This window comes from Cibotium barometz, chromosome 66 (genome assembly GCF_041138505.1).
Source record: "Cibotium barometz isolate CiBa-2024 chromosome 66, ASM4113850v1, whole genome shotgun sequence".
Taxonomy (NCBI): Eukaryota; Viridiplantae; Streptophyta; class Polypodiopsida; order Cyatheales; family Cibotiaceae; genus Cibotium; species Cibotium barometz.
The window spans coordinates 12,726,503-12,728,849 of record NC_141111.1 but is presented as its reverse complement, the minus strand read 5'-3'; the positions used below and the strand labels follow the sequence as shown (position 1 = coordinate 12,728,849).

Sequence of the window (2,347 nt, the reverse complement as noted above, 5' to 3'; positions counted from 1 at the left end):
AAGTTCTAAGGGCTTTTCAAACCTTGTTTCTTTAATATTTGAGATCACAAAACTTATTGAAACATACTACCCATTTGTTATGTAAAAAGTATAAAATTATGCGCTAGAGAAAAAAATATAATGGTGACGTGTGTGTGTATGTGTATATGTGTTTGTGTGATGACACAAGCTAGTCTCAGCGTAGACTCAAGTGAGGATGGGATATTGTGGGCCTCAAACATCTTTTTGAGGGCCCTAGGTATCTTTTTGAGCACGTTCAATTTGACCAAGCCTTTGTGTGGTGCGGGATTTGAATAATAAAAGACATGGAAGCTCCCACCATGTAAAGCTTTATTGCAATCCAACATGCACTACGGTGTGTGATTTAGAGAGAGAGAGAGAGAGAGAGAGGAGGAGGAGGAGAGAATAATATTTTGTCTTGAAAAAAAAACCATAAATTCCAAAAGCTCGCGAGATATTCTTGGAAGCTTGCAAGGAAAGCTTGTTAAAAAAATCCCTTCTTTTTGCCCTAAGGCTTTTAGCCTCATGTCCATACTTCATCCTTGGCCTAGGATGCACATGTGCCATGCACCATGCAATCATGCTCTGTCATTTGAGAGTTGCCTTCTCATTGACTTTCTCATTATCATGGGGGACAAAATACCCATGGCCTGCATGAGTTACATGAACAAATGATAATATGTAGTTTTTCCATGTAGCACATGTGTAAGAAAAAAATTGGTTCTTTGATGTGGAAGTATTTTTTCAAACAAAATATTATCTTTTGTGAGTTTATGAGTCACCCATGAAGCCAAGGATTAAACTATAACAAAAGAATGGCTAGCAATAAGGTCTTGAGCTAAGTTATACAAAGCTTATTTTCATTCAACCTTATATTTTTACATCAATCTATAATTAATATAGCATATATAGATGAAAAGGCATATGCTACCTTGCGTACATGGCATTTGATGTCGGAGGTACTATAGATCACAATAAGATACATGAGGGACTATAGATCACAATACGACACATGAGGTACTATAGATCACACATGATACCCCTACTCATGACATGATGGCAGTTCTTGGATTTTGAAGGTCTAAGAGGAAGCAAACCAACTTTGACCTACACCTAGTTGTGGCTAGTAATATGTATATTATGTCAACTCACCATGACACATGAGATATAACATCACAATAAATGATGCGTCATGAGGCGTGAAAAGAGACACCATTACAATAAATGGCATAGACACCATTACAATAGATGATGCATGGTACATCATGACACATAAAAAATACTCGACTACCTGTTATATGACAACTATATGGATTATTGTGTTGACAACTGTTTCTTAGATTGATCTTAATGTCTTAATTGTTATGAGCATGAATGGAAGGCGGCGTCGATTGGAGGAGGATATGGTCACGTCAAGGGACGAATGCGGCGGACACGGAGGAAACGCCGGGAGTTGCACTATTGAGGGCGGAGATGGCCATGGCTGGTTTGTCAAGGTCCGTGTTGAGTTGGAAATGGACGAGGCCAGGAGGGAAGACGAAGAGGTCACCGGTGGAAAGGGTGCGCTGGTGGAGGGTGTTGTTGGCGGCGTCGATGAAGCCGACCAGCAGGGTGCCTTGGGCTACGAAGAGGAGCTCGGTGACGTTGGGGTGCTTGTGAGGGGGGTTGAGGCCCTTGGGGCCGAAGTCGGTGCGAGCCATGGACAGGCGCTGGCCTGTGAGCGCCGGAAACGCCTGGGCGTCGGCTATCTTGGAGGACGACTCCAGGCCATCGCTGAACCCCCCCGCGCTCGTCAACCAGTTGGACTTGTAGTCGGACGAGTGAACGAGGCCCTCCGCGTCAGGATAGCCGTTTTGAGATATTGCTACATGGTCGCCGCCCAAGGCCAACGCCAACACAACAAGTAGCACAATGTTGTCGTACCCATGGATTTGCTCTGATGACACCATTTCAGTGTTGTGTGCGTCTGTGTGTGTGTGTGCGCGCGCGTGCGTGCGTGTGTCTGTGTGGAGGAGGTGAAGGGCGTTCTCCTCCCTCTCCTCGTTTTTATAAGCTCTCGGACCAAACCTCCCCTTCCATATACTATGCCTTTGGCTTAAATTCTAAAAGCATAATACCCATATTAAGCTCTCATTTGACCCACCTCCATATACTATGCTTTTGGAGTGCCATCCCCCTTTTCTAAAAGCACAATACCCATATTAAGCTCTCATTTTGATCTCTAGGCCCACTTAATACCCTACTCTTAAGCTTTTGGAATGCCATCCCCCTTTTCTAAAAGCACAATACCCATATTAAGCTCTCCTTTGGTCTAGACTAGGCCCGACTCTTAAGCTTTTGGAATGTC

General features: G+C 43.8%; 1 protein-coding gene across 1 annotated transcript; it reads right to left on the bottom strand.

Annotated features, from left to right (window-relative positions):
- Positions 1-1,412: 1,412 nt before the first annotated feature.
- LOC147602782 (germin-like protein 1-3) lies at positions 1,413-1,949 on the bottom strand. The gene has a single exon (XM_086797745.1). The coding sequence runs from the start codon at positions 1,947-1,949 to the stop codon at positions 1,413-1,415; it is 537 nt and encodes a 178-aa protein (XP_086653871.1).
- Between the last annotated feature and the right edge of the window lie 398 nt (positions 1,950-2,347).